This window comes from Ranitomeya variabilis, chromosome 8 (genome assembly GCF_051348905.1).
Source record: "Ranitomeya variabilis isolate aRanVar5 chromosome 8, aRanVar5.hap1, whole genome shotgun sequence".
NCBI classification, from domain to species: domain Eukaryota; kingdom Metazoa; phylum Chordata; class Amphibia; order Anura; family Dendrobatidae; genus Ranitomeya; species Ranitomeya variabilis.
This window is the reverse complement of record NC_135239.1, coordinates 23,767,481-23,786,988: the sequence shown is the minus strand read 5'-3', so window position 1 is coordinate 23,786,988 and position 19,508 is coordinate 23,767,481. Positions and strand designations below refer to the sequence as shown.

The 19,508-nt window shown below is 42.6% G+C and overlaps 1 protein-coding gene across 1 annotated transcript; it reads right to left on the bottom strand.

The window, feature by feature from the left end:
• Positions 1 to 2,042: 2,042 nt before the first annotated feature.
• TMEM125 (transmembrane protein 125) lies at positions 2,043 to 2,976 on the bottom strand. Its single transcript, XM_077278121.1, has one exon. It carries the CDS (start codon positions 2,837 to 2,839, stop codon positions 2,183 to 2,185), a length of 657 nt encoding a protein of 218 aa, XP_077134236.1. The 5' UTR covers positions 2,840 to 2,976; the 3' UTR covers positions 2,043 to 2,182.
• Positions 2,977 to 19,508: the final 16,532 nt, after the last annotated feature.

The following is a 19,508-nucleotide window of genomic DNA, read 5'->3' as shown; positions in this document are numbered from 1 at the left end:
CTGCGGATCCGCAGCAAAAACCGCAACGTGTGAACATAGCCTTATAGGTAACGATAAGGGGCCCCCACTCGGAGAAGGCTGTCCCTCCCTGAAGTTATCCCTACTATTACATCATTTTGTAACCAAATATACAATGGAATCATTAACTTCTCTTTGTAGACCATCATCCCCCCTACTCCTGGAGTCTCACATTATGTTTATATTCGTGTTATTTCCAATTTGAGTGTTTGGGTTCTGATCCAAGCTCATTTTCTATGGTTCTTTTTACGAGTGTTATTTCCTATTTTGGGATGGTTTTAATTAATTAAAATAAATGTGTAATTTTAATGATAAGTGGGTCGTTTTTTCTAAAATATAATGCAATAACATGTTCCTATTTAATTAATGAAATTGGGCGCATCTTTCAACCTCCGTGCATCAGGGACAGAAATCTACCCAGTTAATTTCTTCTATAACTTTCGTCACTTTTGTGGCATAAATTATAATGAAGATTTGGACTGTGTTACACCCCTGATATTAAGCTCCACTCACTTTTGAAAAAGTTGACAAAACTGGTATAGAAAAAGGCAAGTTGCAAAATTTTGCAACATATGCAACTGTTTCATGCCGGTCTTCTGGTACAAACTGTTTTATGACTTTGTCCATAGAGCATGGGGCACCTAAAGTTTTGATACAGCTATTCCTGCAGTTGCAGCATTGCCCCATTCTCTCTGCAGACGCATCACGTGCATAGTTATATGCTATTAGAATGAATGGTGCAGTATGTAATCGGTTACATGTCAAAGTAAACTTTGCTCTAGATTCTGCATCGGGGCCCTGGATCTTCAGGCTTTGCCTCTAAGTACATTTCCTTATCATAGGCGTAACTTCTGCAAAAGGAAAGTTTGATGGTCAGATAAACGCTGTTACATTGTATGGATGGTTCCTCTGTCTGCTGATTACTAGTTTCTCCGCTTGTCTTGTGAGCACAATTCTCTTTCTTTGCTCCTAGTGTTTGAGTCCATTGTGACTTCATGTGAAGGATGCAGCAGAGAAGACGGGTCAAGGACCCCACAAATTGCAGCGAGGACGGCAGAGGACTCTCGGACATGACAAGGACACTTGTAACTAAAGGCACTTTGCTCCTGGTTAGAGCTCATCTATTAGGTCATAAATTTGAAGTACAAGCCATATTAATGTTTGTTTTCACTTCGGATGTGACTGGAGTACAAGACTCGATAGCACTTAAGATGAGTATTCAGAAAGTGACTTGTTTGTTTCTGCCATTACCCATGATGACTCCCATGAGAGTTTGCAGTACATTCCTAAAGGGAATATCAGATTTTCTATATGAGTCAAAGGAACATCCTTACTTTTCTTATTATTAATATGAAAGGAGTTTTCTCAAGTTTTAACGTTACCTCCTATCCAAAGGATCCAATCAATGAGTGTCCAACCACCGTGACCCCCACCGATCCCGAGATCAGCTGAGCACAGCGCTCGGCAATCTCCAGCACTCCCATTGAGAACAAATGGAGCAATAGTGTGCATGATCGACCACAGCTCCATTGAGATGGGGCTTACAGAGCACAAGTTCCCAGGATCAGTGGGGGCCAGGGTGGTTGGACTCCCGGCGATCAGAAGGTTATCCCGTATCCAATTGATGCAGGATAACTTTTAAACTTGAGAACATCCCTTTAAGTTAAAGATTGAGAATGTTCCAAGAAATCCAATGACTGGCCATTGGGAATTATTTCCCTCTATGCAGCTACTGTCCTCATTATGACTTCAAAATAACATCATACTGATCCCATTGTATTCTTATCAGGATCTCAACATGACATCATCATGACCCTATCATGCCCATAACATGAGCCTATCATAATCCTAATATTAGCTCAACAGGACATCATTATGACCCCATCATGTCCTCGTCATGATTTCCCCTTGACTTTGCCATGACATGATCATGACCCTTTTATGACCTCACCAATTACCTCAATATGACATTACTGTGACCTCATCATGAACTCACCATAAATTAAGCATGACATCATCATGATTTCAGGATAACATGATCATATCCACATTGTGGTCCTCATCATGGCATCATCACACCCTAACCATGACAATTATGGCTCAGATTCAAAGATTTTGGTATAATTCAGAAGAGCTCAATGCCATTTGGTAACTTTGGCAAAGCTCATATGAGGTTGGCCAAACTTGAGGTGGTGTTCTGCCGTTGATGTAGTTGCCCAGAGATGGAGAAAATCTCAGTAATACGGGAATGAAATCGACCAGAAACACAAGATCTGCAAAACACCACTAGACTGAATATAATGACACCAACGAGGATAATTAATCCAACAATGATCAGTGTCGCCCCCACACTGTGCATGGTGACCAGAACGGGAGGAAAGCCTGGAGTTTCTCCAGTAACCGAAAGTACAAGAAGGCAAACCCCACAAATTAGGACAATTATGGAGCTTACGAGAAAAACCACCACATCTGATAACCCTCCGCTCTTCAGCATATTGATGTGGTCACGTCTGTTCAAACATTGCATGTCCTGGATAGCTGAGCTCAGAAGTTGTTTCAGTAAAATCAGCAGGGCGAGTATACAAAGGGTCGCTCCAACTGCCAATCTCCATTCTCCAGATCGACTGGTGGTGGTGGAAAGGAGCACAATCCCACCAATGCCACAGGCCAAGATAAGGAGAACAGAGAAACAGTAGCAAACTATGGACTTGACCGGCTCCCTGGACCACCACAAGTCTGTGTGCTCCTCTAGAGCGTCGCTCTGGATCTGTTCTTGGTTGGGTGAGGCCCTCGGTGGAGGCAACGCGTCGATGGAAGACATGGTTAGAGCAGAAGTATCAAAAGAGGAAAATTTGGAAAATTCTTAAAGGACGAGAAGAATCTCAAGGATTGTTCCCCAGGGTTCCAGCAATGATGGAGAAGTGGACATTTGTGAGATTATGAACCAAAATTCACAGACAATAGACCAGCAGGACTCTTCATGACCAGGACTCCAGAAGACTCATTGGAGGCCAGGGGTGATTAATAAACACTTGGCTGAGGGGCACAATCACAGGAAGACAAAGAACAGCAAGACGTCTGGCTAATGGACATCTGGTAATCAACATCATATGGGATAAAAGTTCCTTCAAGTTCCTTCCTGTTGATTATAGGAACAATTTCTACTAATTTGATGACCATAAGTGGGGTGTTCTTTAGTCTTCAAATGGACTCTCCACCTAAAATCTGAAAAGATTAATAAATTAGTATTGACCGTGGAATATGATTAATGATTAAACATTCCGGAAGAAGCAGAAAACAGAGGGGTCAACAAGTGCAAGGACTATACTGGGCAGACATGGCTATGGGTGCTTTCACATTGCGTTTAGGCACGCGCTCGGTGGCCCCATTGATGCATATGCCCAAACCCCCTCACCATTAATGCCACAGCGCTTTACAGACATTATCATCACTGTTCCCATTGGGGCTCACAATCTAGATTCCCTATCAGTATGTCTTTGGAGTGTGGGAGGAAACCGGAGAACCCAGAGGAAACCCACGCAAACATGGGGAGAACATACAAACTCCTTGCCGATGTTGTCCTTGGTGGGATTTGAGCTCAGGACCACAGGGCTGCAGGGCTGCAGTGCTAACCACTAATATATATATATATGTGTGTGTGTAATCACGTGTACTATACAGGAGCACATACAGGGACGGACACAACAGAGACCAGCATGAAAAACTTTATACGGGCTATATATTGCTCATTATGGAGCAAAAAAAGAAACCAGTAACTGTCTGTGGGTCATGAAATTCATCAATTCATCAGCCCAGACCTTCTCTGGAACCATAGACAGCAGCACGTTGCTGTTCTACCCACGGGCGCAGGTGACATATCTACAATATCCACATCTGTGCACAGATATCTGTCTGCCTGTCTAACTTATTATCTATCAATCTCTATATGTGTCTGTCCATTGTACGGGTGCACCAGAATACGCATGCATATATATACATATAGTCACAAACAGTGAGAAAGGTCATGGCTCTGTTCACACCTGCGTTTTGGCTTCCTCCTGGCTGTCCGTTTTTATGCACTTATGAATAGGACATTACATGCAGTGTAATAGAAGCCCCTCCAGTATAATATAGGGAGATCCGCAGATACGGACGTGACCACATGCTGCATTATATACATATACACAGGAAACACTTGTGACCACCCTGCTCCTTCCCCCTGCACTGACTCTGGCTCCCCTTCCCGGGGTCCCCTATAGTTACCTTCCTCCGGTGGGAGCTTCCTTTAGGGGCATGAGGCACCGGGTGGCTCAGGGCATAGTGGGGTTGGGTGGTACATGGGGTCCAGGCTGTGAGATGCGGCACTGGCATCATGTCCCCTCTCATTGTGACTCTTGGCACTAACTGCACTCCCTGTCACCAAGTTACTCTGACTGCTGCCTGACAGAGGAGGAGTCGCCTGTAACCCTTTAAACCCCGCTCCCTACAGACTAACGCAGCTGTCAGGAAATTTCTTATATCCCAGCCAGCGTCTCCTCTATAGGGCGTCACTGACTTCCCTATAAGTCCCCCATCTTCAGAAACACTTCACCCCCAAAATAAAAAAAAGTTAAATTCTGTTCTTCCATTCCTCAGGTATATCAGTTTCTTATAATACTGGGTGATAATCAGGTGTTTAGGTAAGGTTATACCTTTGTGGGATGATTTTAGCCTCTCATCCATGCTAGTCTGAACTGGCTGATCACAGTGAGCAATAGATCACATTGACAGTAACCCCACAGCACAGGCAGTAATGATGGACATCAGGGCTACTGTCCCTTTAAATAAGTTTGCTGGTTTTATGCAAATATACTTAAACAACTAAAACTTCCGGGAACTTTTTACTTAGTTTCAATCTCTCACCATATCTAAGATCTCTGCTTAAAAACATTCTTTATATCTAATGACTGAAAACCTGTATAGACCTAATTCTTCTCACAGCTGAGAGTTTGCTCCAATGCTTTCCAGCTAAACAGTTTAGATACCAGACTGATTCAATGTATCACCGCAGGAGAAATGTAAGAAACTATCCAAAAAGAGAGAGATTTGTGCTGCTGGTGCCATTAGCTCACTGTGTAGACTGCCTACAATTGTAACAAACCCTCAGCTGTGAAAAGTGTTCTGTTCTGCATAACTTTGTCATTCACCATTAAAGAAGCACTCCTCCTCCTGCCTCTCCTCTTCCTCCTCATCCCATCAAAGTTTATAGCCTCTTAACATATTGCAGATATCATATTATACAGCACTGTGCACTTACAATTGCTCATTTCACCTTTTCTACCCAGTTAATTTTCTTTTCTTCTCTATATAGAAGCAAAAATATTTAGAATTGAGAGTCCTCAGTGGTTGATCTTTTCAGTTAGCCATTAAAAGGTATCAACCACTGAGGACTCTCAATTCGAAATATTTTTCTATCTACGGGCTAACACGGTACCAAGAAATATATATCTTTTCTGTATCTATACAGAAACAGGAAGTCTCTTGTCCCTGCATTTATCATCCCCTTCTCCAACTCCTGACACAGCTGCTCCTCTCCTGCCAGGGGCTTTTGCAGTGACTTATGACTCATACAGGGAAAATTAACTTCAAGTTTCTACATAAAGATTAGAAGGATTCAGCTACTTTTATTCACATGAACAGAGAAGAATTAGCTGGGTAGAAAGGCAAAATGAGCAATTGTGAGTATACAGTGCTGTATAATATGAGGACTGCAATATATATGAGGATACCAATGTTGATGTAGGAGTGCTTCTTTAAGAAATTGGAGCAGATTTTCAAATGTAATCGTCAGACAGTGCAAACTTAGACTAGGCAGTGTTAAAAATGGATCAAATTTAAATTAAGTTTAAGACAATCTAGTTTAAGTTTAGATCACCCAGAGTGCGGAAAATAAGTATTTGGTACACTGCCGATTTTGCAAGTTTTCCCACCTACAAAGAATGGAGAAGTCTGTAATTTTTATATCTGTTACACTTCACCTACACCTACAGAATCTTTAAAAAAAATCCAGAAAATCACATTGTAAGATTTCTACAGAATTCATTTGCATTTTATTGCATGAAATTAGTATTTGATACAGAAAACGTTTGCAATTACAGAGGTCAGACGTTTCCTGCAGTTCTTGACCAAGTTTGCACACACTGCAGCAGGGATTTTGGCCCCCTCCTCCATACAGATCTTCTCCAGATCTTTCAGGTTTCGGGGCTGTCGCTGGGTAACATTGAATTTCAACTGCCTCCAAAGATGTTCTATTGGGTTCAGGTCTGGAGACTGGCTAGACCACTCCAGGACCTTGAAATATTTCTTACACAGCCACTCCTTAGTTGCCCTGGCTGTGTGTTTTTGGGTCATTGTCATGCTGGAAGACCCAGCCATTACTGAGGGAAGGAGGTAGTTGGCAAAAATCTTGCGATACATGACCCCATCCTCCCTTCAATACCGTGCAGTCGACCTGTCACCTTTCCAGTAACGCACCACCAATGTATGATGTTTCCCCCACCATGCTTCATGGTTGGGATGGTGTTCTTGGGGTTGTACTCATCCTTCTTCTTCCTCCAAACACGGTGAGTTGAGTTGATACCAAAAAGTTATATTTTGGTCTCATCTAATCGCATGACCTTCTCCCATGACTCCTCTGGATCATCCAGCTGATTATTGGTGAACGTCAAACAGGTCTGGACATGTGCTGGTGTGAGCAGGGGGACCTTGTGTGCCCTGTAGGATTTTAATCCATGATGACGTAGTGTGTTACTAATGGTAATGTTTGAGACTGTGGTCCCAGCTGTCTTCAGGTCATTGACCAGGTCGTCCTGTGTAGTTCTGGGCTGACTCCTGATTTTTCTCAACATCATCCTTACCCCAGGGGGCAAGTTCTTGCTTGGAGCCCCAGACAGAGGAAGATTGACAATAGGCTGCTTGACTATTGTCCTGTAGGCCATCCCAGCCTTGTGCAGGTCTACAATTTTGTTCCTGGTGTCTTTGGGCAAAAAATGTACTGAATAACATTTGTGCAGTCTATGAATATGAATGAATAAATTTTAGGCACATGGAAGCAAAGCACCTGACTTTGTGGGCCAAACCCCAGGGTCCAGGAACAGTGTCTGCGGGTGACACCACTGCTTCTTTTAACTTATTTGATGCCTTTGGTTCAGTAACACACACATGGAGGTCTCCGCACCTCCAGTGACAGACACTGAATGAGGCAGTTGGCCTCCATTTTATAAGCCAAACCACATCCATGGGGTGGGGATATTTAAGTGGTCATTCCCACCCATCTCTTATGACCACTCGTAAAACCCGGCCCTGGAGCGGCCCAAACAACTCTCTCAGCACTATACATGCTGGAGCATACTTCCGAGTTCACAACACAGCAGCTAACAGCCACGATGACACATATCTCCCCTCAAGGACTTGTCCTTCGGCCATCTTACTCTACCTATAAATAATCTACTGGGCAGCATGGTGGCTCAGTGGTTAGTAATGTTCCTGAGGTCATGGTTTCAACTCGGACAGAGCACACTGAGATTCCACCTCTCAGGCACACTTTAAAAATTGAAGTGAGTGGCTTGAATGGGAACTAGTTTCTCTTTTCACAACCTTCTCATATGTGTTGGAAGTAATTTTCATGACTTAGCCAGTAAACAGCTCTTGGACAGCACGGTGGCTGGGTGGTTATGTTGGCAGTGGATTAATCTGTGTACACTCCAGCTGTTCAACAGAAGATATACAGGGGTTGGACAAAATAATGGAAACACCTGGAAACATAAACAAAATTTAGTTTAATCTGTTGTAGGTCCACCTTTTGCGGCGATTACAGCCTCAATTCTCCAAAATATTGATTCATACAAGGTGTGAATTGTTTCCAAAGGAATTTTAGCCTATTCTGCAGTTAAAACACCCTCCAGTTCTTTGAGCGACGATGGTGGCAGAAATCGACGTCTAACTTGAATCTCTAAAATCGACCATAAATGCTCAATAATGTTGAGGTTTGGGGATTGTGGGGGCCAGATGAGATCCTCAACTTCATTAGAATGTTCCTCGTGCCATGCTTTAACGACTCTAGCTGTATGAATTGGTGCATTATCATCCTGAAAGATGGCGTTCCCCTCCGGGAACAGTGCTTGAACCATTGGATGCACTTGGTCGCCCAAAATGCCTAAATAATCTCGGCTGTTAATTCTTCCATGAAGGGATATCATTGGCCCGGCGGATCTTCACGAAATAGCACCCCAGATCATCACAGAACCTCCACCATGTTTTACGGTTGGAAGAAGGCAGTGGATGGAATGCTTCTTTCGGCTGTCTCCAAACGTACACTCGGCCGGAGGTCGGAAATAGGGTAAACGATGATTCGTCTGAGAATATCACATGTTTCCACTGTTCGAGGGACCAATTCTGGAGATTTCTACATCACTCTAAACGCTTGGAAACATTTGTCATTGAGAGCAGCGGTTTTCTAATTGCACCTCTTCCGTGGAATCCAGATTTGTGCGGCTCCCGACAAACAGTTTTCGTGGAAACTGGGTTCTGTAGGTGTTCATTGAGCTCAGCAGTGATTTTCGGAGCCGTGGTCTTGCGATCCTCTCTCACAATTCACTTTAGAGTCCGACGGTCTCTCTGTCAACTTTGACTTTCGGCCGGACCTGGGCTTTGCTGCGGACGCTTTTCCTTCTTTCAAATGCAGTCATTACTTTGGAGACAGTACCTCTTGACACGCCAAGCATTCGGGCACTTTCTGTTACACTAGCGCCTGCCATACGAGCACCAACAATTTGGCCTCTCTGAAAATCCGAGAGGTCTGCCATTGGTATCAGGTTCTCATCAATGTTCTTACAATTATGCAAAACAAACAGTTAATTTACACACACATATCACATGACACAAATAATCAACTACAAAACATTACCATATGTCACGGTTTACATGTTTATCACATGTTCGAAGATTATGATGCCAAAACGTTAGGTGTTTCCATTATTTTGTCCAACCCCTGTATTTATTCATGAACAAAGATAACACAGCTTACAACTGGTATTTCTTACAGCTCGGGATCTTATCATCTTGTCTGCCAGCTTGTAAAGTGAAAGCAGAATGTGCTCCAGCTACACACAGTGTGAACAGTGAGCGGGAACGTCCTGGTACACTTTTTTTTTTCTTTGACAATGTATTATTGACAATATAACAATATTGTTGGAGGCAGAGACTCATGCACCAATAAAAAATAGTACATAGTAGTTGTAATATATGCAATAATAAACATTATTCCGACAGGTTAGCATTGTAGATTTCCATTGCTCGGGTTATTGGTTCAAACCTAACCAAGGACAATCATTTTCCACCAGGTATGGACTGGGGCTGAAGTTCAGTCCTGGCATTTGAAGTCACACAGGCCCATGCTGTTCCCGTCCCCATGAACCAGATGGGATATATTACTAATATGACCCTGGATGGAGGAAAGAAAGATTTTCTACAAGACCAATATTTCTAATGATACCCGTGGCCTGCTGGGATAAGTGACGGAGTAGGTGACTTTGTGCTCCATCACAACTCTTAACAGTATGGGTGTCTTGAGAACACCGATTCTGTTAACAACGTAGCAGACAAGGCGGCCCATGACCAGACAGGCCCTTCTGGCATATGCCAGAATTGCCAGATGGCCAGTCCGGCCCTGGTCATGCCCGATTTCCTGATAAACCACTCCACTTTGTTACGCCTCCTAGCTGAATAAGTCTTAAAAAGTTTATAATACACATCATAGGTATGGCACGAGACATGAAATGCTGTTTTTTTTGTGCAATTTTCGACAGAATTGTTTCCTTATTTAGCTTGATAAATATATGTACACGACTGTTTAATTGTAGTGGGGGAGGGGTAATTATCACTGCACCAGCTCTAATTGTCAACCTATCTTCTTAATAATTGGTTTGTAAAATACATCAGATAAGAACTTTCCTGTTGTGTTGTCAGTGGAACAAGGAAATGCTGCAGAATAAATTTGGAGCAGCAGAGAATCATCCACTGATGTAAACAGAGAGTTGAAGAACTGGTTTTGTGTTGATACAGGTGGCCATGAAATATTGTCTCCTCGTCAATCATTAAAGAAGAACTGCACAAGACCCACGGAGGATCCCAATGTGATCATTTATGATTCTAACAATATAACTTTTATACATTCAGAAAATTTGTGTTGCAGTATCAGTCCAAATTGGTGTATAAATGGTGATTTGATTGAAATCTGTCAAAACTAATCTGAACTGCATAAAAATCTGTCTGCCAATCACAAGGTTGTAGAGTGTGAACAGCCTCTGAAAGATATTTGACAGATGATTTCAATAGCGGGGGATAGGAAGGTGAGAATTGGTTTGAACCAATAATATGTCTGAGTGTGTAAAGCTGAGTTCATACGAGAGTATTTCATAGTCCATACATGGACTGCAATGCCCAGAGTGACCCATGTCTGTGGACCTCCAGACCGGGAGTTTGGGTTCAGATACCCACGTCCAGATTGTATACGGACCATAAAATATGTTTGTGTGAACCCGGCCTAAGCCTCGTATATATGAGGCAATTATATCAGATCAGGAGATCTGGCCTAATTGTAAAGGGAGCACGGTCCACGTTTCATCATCATGTGAACCCGGCCTTAGACAAATTTGTAATATTAATGGGATTAATCAAAAATCTCTGTTAATCCAAGCCTTGAGCTGGGTCCTACCTCCGCTTAGTAACACAACAGAAGAGCTCCAGTCTACATAATTTTGTATTTAATCTCTGCACTGGTTCCTTGCACTCTTTTGTGGGATCTCTACACTTCTGTGCTACACACTCTTGCGTTGGATTTCTGTACTCTTGGATTGGATCTCCAGACTCCTAGGCTGGATCTCCACACTCCATCACTTATGCACACTGATCTCAACACTCCTTGGCTGGATCGCCACACTACCGGGCTGGATCTCTGCTCTTTTGAGCTTGATCTCCACAGTCCTTTGCTAGATCTCCACACTCCTGCACTGGATTTCTATACTCTTGAGCTGGATCTCTGCATCCCTGAGCTGTATTTCTACAATGTGCACTGGATTTCTGCACTCCTGCACTGGATCCTTTCCCTCTGTGGCTGGACCTAAACCTTCTTGGGCTGGGCCTCCACACTTTTGGGCCAGATCTCCATCCTCTTGGACTGGACCTCCATGCTCTTGGGACAGACCTTGACACTCCTGTGCTGTATTTCTACACTGTTGCACTGGATTTCTCCACTCCTGCACTGGATCATTTCCCCCTGTGGCTGGACCTTCACCTTCTTGGCTCGGATTTCCACACTCTTGGGCTGGGCCTCCACACTCTCCGACCTGACCTCCACACTTGTGGGTGAGATCTCCATCCTCTTGGGCTGGACCTCCACACTCTTGGGCTGGATCTCCACACTCTCACACAGGAGCTCTGCACTTTTGGGCTGGATCACCTCAAAATAACACTGGACAGTCTGAATCTCCACACTATGTTGTCTACATACCCTACTAGAACATAAGAACAAAATAACTTCCACCTTTTTGAAGGATCTCCTGGTATCTTAGTGAAGCCACATAATAATATTACAAACATTTATGACGCAACTGGGTGAATCAGGAAATGATCAGGCAGATTCAATTTCCTGTTAGGTGACGTTTTAGGCCAGAGGAGACTGAATACTGAACAACATTTCACGGTATTACTCCCTGATAACAGCCATTTCAGGCTATTCAAAAGCCGGCTACAGAGTTCTTTAAAAAAGGAACCAGATATGCTGAAAAGTCTGTATTAGTAAATACTTCTAATACCCATGAAATACCAATCCTGGAGCATCTTTCCTTATGAATCTGTGTTATGCTGTTACTCTGTTATTCCGCCTGGGAATTTACCATTTTCCCTGTCAATGAGGCGTGTCCCTTCATACTATGTGTCCAGTATGAATAAAAGAGGATAAAATTACAGGGAAAAATAAGTATTAACTGAAGGGGACTGAGTGATATGGAGGGTAGACAGTATCTGTCCTCCACCACCATGATCACTACTACAGTACTGAGTGCAACCTCATGGTCCGTGTGCCGTTCCCCTTCCTCCATAGTACTGTCCATCTAAAAGTGCCTAAAGTTGTTCTGCCATACAATGTCTACATAACCGTCACATACAGCAAACACTTCTATACAGAGAATGCTTAAAAGTACCATACAATGCCTAAGTAATACTGCACCACTACGCCTTCTATATAAATATTCCCATATACTGCCCATTATAACGCTACCAGATAGTGGCCATATAATGTTCACATTAAACCGACAACTACCCTTCTATAACAACATCACACAGTGTCCACTGCCTACATAATACCGTCTATAGTGACCTGTACTAGTGCCGCACACATAGGACTACTGTAACACTGTAATCTCTGCATGCATAATACCGCTATAAAGCGACAAGGTCATGTTGATATTTTAGCTGCGATTTTTTTTTTTTTTTAAATGTTTTCCATATAAATTAAAAAGTTAAAAAAAAAACCTGTGTTATGGGTGTTTAGGGGGGGTAATACTAGTAGATATGACCACGGTTATTTCAAAGAACTCTCCTTAGGTTGTCCATGCTTAATATACAGGGTGGGCCACAGAATTCGACCCCCGTGACCCTCGTGCAGTTGCGCAGGATAAGGATTTTCGGGCCTCATTCATCAGAGCTATTCTACATTAAAAGTGTATGTGTTGCCTATAGCAACCACCGCTCAGCTTTCATTTTACCAAAGCAACCAATCAGAGCTCAGCTTTCATTTGACCAAAGCAACCAATCACAGCTCAACTTTCATTTTACCTTATTAGAGCTCAGCTTTCATTTGACCAAAGCAACCAATCACAGCTCAGCTTTCATTTTACCTCAGCGGTGTTAGAAACGACTGAGGCCGTCGTCTCTTTGCTGTCAGATGGCCGTTTCTCTGTGGAGGGCGGGAGAGTGCTGTGTGAGCACAACACGGTGCATTGAGATAGTGGACGACAATGTACATACCTCCCAACCGTCCCGGATCCCGCGGGACTGTCCTGATCTTGACAGTCAGCCCCGGGATCCCGGGAGGGGCATTGGTTGTCCCGCACTACCTGCCTAGGGCGGGGACAATGCAGGGGGCGGCACCTGAGTAACTTAGGTTTGTGGCTGTTTTTTTTTTTTTTTAATAAAAGCTGGGTCTCCTCCCGACCGACCCCCCCCCCCCCCGTGCGGCACAGCCACGCTGAGGGAGAGAGGCTGAGAGCCAGCAGCAATCAAGATGAAAGGTCAGCGACTCACTACTGTTATGATCCTAGTGGCAAGGATCGCAGGTCGGACTAGCTAAGTAACTGAACAGACTACTAGCTCTGGGGAAGTGGTAACTAGATTGACCGCAACCTGATCCTATCCGCAAACAACTATAGGCAGCCGTGGAACGTTACCTAAAAAATCCTAGACGTCTCGTCACGGCCTGAGAAACTGACTATTCCTGGAGGGAAAGTAAGTCCTCACTTGCCTCAGTGGAAGACCCCAAAGATATAGAATAGCCCCCCACAAATATTAACGGTGAGTTAAGGGGAAAGCACAAACGCAGAGATGAAATCAGATTTAGCAAATGAGGCCCGCTAATACTAGATAGCAGAAAATAGGAAGGAAACTGTGCGGTCAATAAAAAACCCTATTCAAAATATCCACGCAGAGATTGCTCGAGCCCCCGCACCAACTAACGGTGCGGGGGAAGCAACTCCGTACCCCAGAGCTTACCAGCAAAAATAAATCACATGTTAGCAAGCTGGACTAGACTCATCATACACAGAAATCATATTGCAGGCAGATGAGCAAAAAATATTCAAACAGAACTTAGCTTATCCTGAAGAGGCAGAAAACGAGATAATCAGGAGTAATCAGAATAGCACTGAATACATCGACAGCCGGCAACAAGTGGAAGTGAAGCAGAGCTAAATAGGAGCCTCCCTGGTGAATAACGAGGCAGCTGATCCAGCAGACCCGCAGGATAATAAACCAAACCACCAGGGGGAGCCAAAAAACCAAAGTCACACAATACCATCTGTGACCACAAGAGGGAGCCTGAAAACGGAGTTCACAACACACTACCTCCTGTGTGTGCACGGAGCTCCGGCTTCTCCTGCTCTTATCTGCTATCCCGGCAGAGAAGGAGAGACGGGGGAGGTGCCGGGACAGTGCAGAGCTGTGAGCAGGAGAAACTGAAGGCTGCACATGGACATCAGCCGCCCCTGCACCTCAGAGGAGATTGTGTGTGTGTGTGTGTGATGTGTGTGATGCTGCATGTGTGTGTGTGTGTGAGATGCTGCATGTCTGTGTGTGTGTGATGCTGCATATGTGTGTGATGCTGCATGTGTGTGTGTGTGTGATGCTGCATGTGTGTATGTGTGTGTGTGATGCTGCATGTGTGTGTGTGAGATGCTGCATGTGTGTCGTGTGTATGAGGTATCTGGTGTGTATGTGATGGCTGGGTGTGTGTGATGGCTGAGTGTGTGTGTGATGGCTGGGTGTGTGTGTGTGTGATGGCTGGGTGTGTGTGTGATGGCTGGGTGTGTGTGTGATGGCTGGGTGTGTGTGTGTGTGATGGCTGGGTGTGTGTGTGATGGCTGGGTGTGTGTGTGTGATGGCTGCGTGTGTGTGTGATGGCTTGGTGTGTGTGTGTGATGGCTGGGTGTGTGTGTGTGTGATGGCTGGGTGTGTGTGTGATGGGTGTGTGTGTGTGATGGCTGTGTGTGTGTGATGGCTGTGTGTGTGTGTGTGATGGCTGGGTGTGTGTGTGATGGCTGTGTGTGTGTGTGTGATGGCTGGGTGTGTGTGTGTGATGGCTGGGTGTGTGTGTGATGGCTGGGTGTGTGTGTGATGGCTGGGTGTGTGTGTGTGATGGCTGGGTGTGTGTGTGTGATGGCTGCATGTGTGTGTGTGATGGCTGGGTGTGTGTGTGTGATGGCTGCGTGTGTGTGTGTGTGTGATGGCTACGTGTGTGTGTGATGGCTGAGTGTGTGATGCATTTGTGTCAAAGCTGCATGTGTTTGTGAGCTGTGTTTGTGATGCTGCGTGTGTGTGTGTGATGCTGCGTGTGTGTGAGCTGCATGTGTGTGAGCTGCGTGCGTGTGTGAGCTGTGTGTGTGCTGCGTGTGTGTGAGCCGTGTGTGTGAGCTGTGTGCGTGCGTGTGAGCTGCGTGTCTGTGTGTGAGCTGCGTGCCTGTATGTCATTATACAGTATGGAGAACTGTAGTCATTATACAGTATGGCGCATCATGTGCAGTCATTATACAGTATGGAGCATCATGTGCAGCCAGTATACAGTATGGAGCATCATGTGTAGCCATTATACAGTATGGAGCACTGTGTGGCCATTATACAATATGGAGCATCATGTGCAGCCAGTATACAGTATGGAGCATCATGTGCAGCCAGTATACAGTATGGAGCATCATGTGCAGCCAGTATACAGTATGGAGCATCATGTGCGGTCATTATACAGTATGGGGCATCATGTGCGGTCATTATACAGTATGGAGCATCATGTGCAGCCAGTATACAGTATGGAGCATCATGTGCAGCCAGTATACAGTATGGAGCATCATGTGCAGCCAGTATACAGTATGGAGCATCATGTGCGGTCATTATACAGTATGCAGCATCATGTGCAGCCATTATACAGTATGGAGCACTGTGTGGCCATATTTTTTTGTTTGTAATTATTGTATATGAAACAGTGTGATCGGCAGTGCTAAATGGGTGTGGTTGGGACGTGGATATGGGTGTGACTAATTATGAATGGGTGTGGTCAGAGGCGTGGCCTAAAATTTGCCGCGGCGCGCTTCACTCGCCGCAAACTTTGTCCCTCTTTCCCATCTTCAAAAGTTGGGAGGTATGAATGTATATGCAGGAACATTCACCAGAAAATGCGACTGTTCTGGCTAATTCATGTCTGAACCTTCAAAAAATAAAAAAAATAAGACACCAGAGGCCCAAATAATTTGTGGGTTTTTTAAAGTCACTTTTCTATTTTTTTCTGTCTTGTAGAATTCGTTGTTCTTTTTGCATCAAATTCTATTTTACGTCTTTAAAAAAAAAAAAAAATTACTCAGCTGGGAAAAAAAAATCTAAAACTGCCGTCCGCAATGACTAAAAGAAAAAAAGGCAAAAAATACACAAAATATAAATCTAAAAAAGCGCAAATTCGAAGAAAGATAAAGCGCAATTGAAAAATAGGCAAAAAACGCCACAAAATTGAGAAAAAAAATTCTGCAAATGCAGTAATGAATCAGGCAAGAATTGTTAAGGTGGCTGTCCAGGAGACGATTAGGAGAAGTCAGAAGAGATGGAGGAATCACCCCAGGGGGCGCTCATCAGCAGAACAACATGGCGCTGTCTACTGAAATCACATCACCTGGGGTCGCCCAGTGTCAGCAATGGAAGGTTTAATGGCAGAAGCAAATAGACTGGGCTACTTAGCCACTGGACACGATGGTGGACGGACAATCACACATCTCCTGCATCGGATCAGAAACGGTTCTGGTTTTAGTGGCCACCCCCGCTTCATACATAAGCAGTAATGATGGCAGCTGAGTGCACACAAGGGGGGAGGTCTGCAGGACACAGGAGTATGACCTGACTACCTGGGTCTGGTCCCACCACCACCTCTGCACCTTCGTAAACTTTACAGTATAATTTCCTCGCTGATCACCAGACTTTCTTATTACATCCTAGGAGCCAAACTAATTGCAGAGCGCAGCTCGTTTTTAGTCTAGCCATTCTCAGAAGCCCTGCACCAACAACTAAACCATTGTACACATGACCGTAATGACTCATGACCACAGATAATAGGTTCCTATGCTGGCATCCATCATCCAATAACTATTTCTATGTAAGCAAATCTTGCCCTGCTCAGATCCAAAAGTGCCACCGGGTATCCTAGAAAAGTCATATATAGGTCTCCGCTAAGATACTTAATAAATGATTGTACAACAACTACATAGCGGTGACCTCAGGCGTGACACTGAACGCAATATGTTATACTAAACACCTATCACCACAGACAATCCTAACTGACGACAGTACAGAGATTGAAGAAACTATTAATTATATTTATTAATGTTCATAATGGAGCTTGATGGTAATTATTATAGTACTGCCCCTACGTACAAGAATATAACTACTATAATACTACCCCTATGTACAAGAATATAACTACTATAATACTGCCCCTATGTACAAGAATATAACTACTATAATACTGCCCCTATGTACAAGAATATAACTACTATAATACTGCCTCCTATGTACAAGAATATAACTACTATAATACTGCCCCTATGTACAAGAATATTACTACTATAATACTGCTCCTATGTACAAGAATATAACTACTATAATACTGCTCCTATGTACAAGATTATAACTGCTATAATACTGTCCTCTGTGTACAAGAATATAACTACTATAATACTGCCTCCTATATACAAGAATATAACTACTATATTACTGCCCCCTATGTACAAGAATATAATTATTATAATACTGCCTCCTATATACAAGAATATAACTACATTACTGCCCCTATGTACAAGAATATAACTTCTATAATACTGCTTCCTATGTACAAGAATATAACTATTATAATACTGCCCCTATGTACAAGATTATAACTGCTATAATACTGTCCTCTGTGTACAAGAATATAACTACTATAATACTGCCCCTATATACAAGAATATAACTACTATATTACTGCCCCTACGTATAAGAATATAACTACTATAGTACTGCCCCTATGTACAAGAATATAACTACTATAATACTGTCCCCTATGTACAAGAATATAACTACTATAATACTGCTCCTATGTACAAGAATATAACTACTATAGTGCTGCCCCTATGTACAAGAATATAACTACTATAATACTGCCTCCTATATACAAGAATATAACTACTATATTACTGGCCCTATGTACAAGAATATAACTATTATAAAACTGCCCCTATGTACAAGAATATAACTACTATAATACTGCTCCTATGTAAAAGAATATAACTACTATAATACTGCTCCTATGTACAAGAATATAACTACTATAATACTGCCTCCTATGTACGAGAATATAACTACTATAATACTGCCCCTATGTACAAGAATATAACTACTATAATACTGCTCCTATGTACAAGAATATAACTACTATAATACTGCCTCCTATGTACAAGAATATAACTACTATATTACTGCCCCTATGTACAAGAATATAACTATTATAAAACTGCCCCTATGTACAAGAATATAACTACTATAATACTGCTCCTATGTAAAAGAATATAACTACTATAATACTGCTCCTATGTACAAGAATATAACTACTATAATACTGCCTCCTATGTACGAGAATATAACTACTATAATACTGCCCCTATGTACAAGAATATAACTACTATAATACTGCCTCCTATGTACAAGAATATAACTACTATAATACTGCCTCCTATGTACAAGAATATAACTACTATAATACTGCTCCTATGTACAAGAATATAACTACTATAATACTGCCTCCTATGTACAAGAGTATAACTACTATAATACTGCCCCTATGTACAAGAATATAACTACTATAATACTGCTCCTATGTACAAGAATATAACTACTATAGTACTGCCCCTATGTACAAGAATATAACTACTATAATACTGCTTCTATGTACAAGAATATAACTACTATAATACTGCCCCCTATGTACAAGAATATAACTACTATAATACTGCCTTTATGTACAAGTATATAACTACTATAAGGGTATGTGTCCACGTTCAGGATTGCATCAGGATTTGGTCAGGATTTTTCATCAGTATTTGTAAGCCAAAACCAGGAGTGGGTGATAAATGCAAAAGTGGAGCATATGTTTCTATTATACTTTTCCTCTAATTGTTCCACTCCTGGTTTTGGCTTACAAATGCTGATGAAAAATCGTGACCAAATCCTGGTGCAATCCTGAACGTGGACACATACCCTAATACTGCCCTTATGTACAAGAATATAACTACTATAATACTGCCCCTATGTACAAGAATATAACTACTATAATACTTCCCCTATGTACAAGATTATAACTACTATAATACTGCCCCTATATACAAGAATATAACTACTATAATACTGCCCCTACTGGTATATACAAGAATATAACTACTATAGTACTGCACCTATGTACAAGAATATAACTACTATAATACTGCTCCTATGTACAAGAATATAACTACTATAATACAGCGCTATGTACAAGAATATAACTACTATAATACTGCCCCTACTGGTATATACAAGAATATAACTACTATAGTACTGCACCTATGTACAAGAATATAACTACTATAATACAGCGCTATGTACAAGAATATAACTACTATAATACTGCTCGTATTTAC

What these genes read in the sequence shown, in the direction of transcription:
- TMEM125 (XM_077278121.1), bottom strand. Translation starts at nt 2,839, where the DNA reads ATGTCTTCCATCGACGCGTTGCCTCCACCGAGGGCCTCACCCAACCAA.